The 2,792-nt window shown below is 43.8% G+C and overlaps 1 protein-coding gene across 1 annotated transcript; it reads left to right on the top strand.

The window, feature by feature from the left end:
• Positions 1-439: 439 nt before the first annotated feature.
• On the top strand, positions 440-2,523 carry LOC114187259 (chalcone synthase). The gene is made up of 2 exons (XM_028075457.2): positions 440-690; positions 1,264-2,523. Exons 1-2 carry the CDS (start codon positions 513-515, stop codon positions 2,259-2,261), a joined length of 1,176 nt encoding a protein of 391 aa, XP_027931258.1. The 5' UTR covers positions 440-512; the 3' UTR covers positions 2,262-2,523.
• The last annotated feature ends 269 nt before the right edge of the window (positions 2,524-2,792 follow it).

The following is a 2,792-nucleotide window of genomic DNA, read 5'->3' as shown; positions in this document are numbered from 1 at the left end:
GTCTGAACATGATAGCATAGAAATTAATAAGATAAAAATGGTAACACATATTTTGAAACTTATCATAAGACTTATTGTATTAAATAGAGTTAATTATATTTTTGTGGTGACCATAGAAATAAGCCCCTTAATGAAATGAATTTGAATGAGAAAAAAGAAATTGATGTGTAAATTTTGATGAGAAGAATGGTTGGTAAAATGTGAGTGTATTGAAAGAGTAGAATGGGGCATGCAATAAATTGCATGGTGACGTCGTTGGGAGAAGAAGGTTTTGTTTTGGTAGGAAGAAGGAGAAGTATGGAATAATAATACATGTGGCTCCAAATCTACCGCAGGTTAATCTGCCTACCCCCAATCCACGTGTCTCTTCATCTGCCCGTCCCTCAAACCTACTCGCTTCCCTCATCGCCCTCCTTCTATTTATACATCCACCCTCCATTCTCAAACCACCTCACTCTCTCTCTTCTTCTAACTGCTTTCTCTTCTCATCCCCAACCACCACACTCCTCCAGATGGTGTCAGTCGAGGAAATCCGCAACGCCCAGCGCTCCCATGGCCCCGCCACCATTCTCGCCTTCGGCACCGCCACGCCCTCCAACTGCGTCTCCCAAGAGGATTATCCCGACTACTACTTCCGCATTACCAACAGCGAACACATGACTGATCTAAAGGAGAAGTTCAAGCGCATGTGTACGTAATCTTAACTCCTTTTATGCTTTCTTTTCTGTTACCACTCACTTTTCACATGCCTACACCTACTATACTATAACTGTAGTATCTTCATGCTAGGTTTTTTTCTTTTTAAATTGCGCCGGATTTGGAATGTTTTTGTTTATGTAGTTTATATTTTCATTCAGTTATGGAACTAATTTTCTGTCTGAAATTTAGGTCCATTTAAAGCTTACCGTCTGTGTTAGGTGAAACCTGACCTACCCTTGGTAAACCGGAGTTCATGCAAGTTTTTATTATCATAATAAGAGAAAAGAGGTTCTCGTGTTTCCAGTTATACTACTCCACTATTTTTCTTTTTTCTTTTTTCTTTTTACTAATTAATTTCTTTAAGCAAAATGCAAAAAAAGAAAAATGGATGTGAGAAGAAGGGATAACCGATGACATGAGAAAAATCATTTATTAATGCACCGGTGGTGTTCGAAGAATTTGTGGAAAAAGTGTCGCTGAAGCCCTGTCAAAAAAGGGTGATTTGTGTTGCTGATGTGTTTACTTTTTGAGTAAAAAGTGAGAGAAGTGAATTGAATTTGGCAGGTGAAAAGTCGATGATAAAGAAGCGTTACATGCACCTGACGGAGGAGTTTCTGAAGGAGAATCCGAATATGTGTGCGTACATGGCGCCGTCGCTGGACGTGAGGCAGGATATAGTGGTGGTGGAAGTGCCGAAGCTGGGAAAAGAAGCGGCGAGGAAGGCGATAAAGGAATGGGGTCAACCCAAGTCAAAGATCACTCACCTGGTGTTCTGCACCACTTCAGGCGTCGACATGCCCGGAGCGGATTACCAGCTGACTAAGCTTCTCGGGCTGAGGCCCTCCGTGAAGCGTCTGATGATGTACCAGCAGGGCTGCTTCGCCGGCGGGACGGTCCTCCGCCTCGCCAAGGACCTCGCCGAGAACAACAAGGGCGCGCGCGTCCTCGTAGTCTGCTCCGAAATCACCGCCGTGACGTTCCGCGGCCCGTCCGATGCCCACCTCGACTCCCTCGTCGGCCAGGCTCTGTTCGGGGACGGCGCCGCCGCGATGATCATCGGAGCGGATCCTGACAGGAGTGTAGAACGGCCGATATTTGAAATGGTGTCGGCCTCCCAGACCATTCTGCCGGACTCTGATGGTGCCATCGACGGGCACTTGAGGGAGGTTGGACTAACATTCCATCTCCTGAAAGACGTGCCCGGAATCATCTCGAAGAACATTGAGAAGAGTCTGACGGAGGCGTTTGCGCCGATTGGAATTAATGACTGGAACTCGATCTTCTGGATTGCACATCCGGGTGGACCGGCGATTCTGGATCAGGTTGAGGAGAAGCTCCGGCTGAAACCGGAGAAACTCCGGTCCACTCGGCACGTTCTGAGCGAGTATGGAAACATGTCGAGTGCATGTGTTTTGTTCATTCTTGATGAAATGAGGAAGAAGTCGAAGGAGGAAGGGAAGGGTAGCACCGGAGAAGGGCTAGAATGGGGGGTTTTATTCGGGTTCGGACCGGGTCTAACCGTTGAGACGGTTGTGCTGCACAGTGTGCCGTTGGAGGGGTGAGTGAAGGATGATGAAGATGATGATGTCGGTGTTGTTGGGTGGGTCACAGTATGAGAAACTAGTATATCACTGTAATAACTAATAAGGAAACCTCCAGAATTTGAGGAAAAGTGTGATAATGTTACTTAGTGTCAAATTTTATTAAGGATTGATGTTACCATAAAGCAGAGATTAGCGGAAAGATGATGATGGTGCTTGTGATTGAATTTGTGAAAGTTTTAGTGCTTAAGTAATGCCATTGAATTTGTTTTTGGTGCTTTCACTCTTAAAATTATAAGGAAAAATGTTATTTGACATTGACAACTTGTATAAAGTAACATAGTATTAACAAATTTTTATATTTTTAGAAGAAAAAAAATTAAATAATAGTGAGAAGTAATATCAGATGACGATGATAAAAAGAAAAGTGAAATAATTATCCATGGTGTCACGAGGTCCTGGATCTTTCAATACCACCTGCAAATTTGAAGAGGAGTAATGACTGTAGGTTGACAACACAAACCTCTTTTGTCTATACAACTATTTTATTAC

Source organism: Vigna unguiculata, chromosome 1 (genome assembly GCF_037176805.1).
Source record: "Vigna unguiculata cultivar grain cowpea cultivar isolate G323 ecotype 2 chromosome 1, ASM3717680v1, whole genome shotgun sequence".
In the NCBI taxonomy this organism is placed as follows: Eukaryota; Viridiplantae; Streptophyta; class Magnoliopsida; order Fabales; family Fabaceae; genus Vigna; species Vigna unguiculata.
This window is presented reverse-complemented; position numbering and strand designations above follow the sequence as displayed.

Bases quoted from the DNA above. Each gene is read 5' to 3' on its own strand.
- LOC114187259 (XM_028075457.2), top strand. From the start codon at position 513: ATGGTGTCAGTCGAGGAAATCCGCAACGCCCAGCGCTCCCATGGCCCC. The intron at 691-1,263 runs GTACGTAATCTT...TGAATTTGGCAG, and splicing joins GGAGAAGTTCAAGCGCATGT to GTGAAAAGTCGATGATAAAG.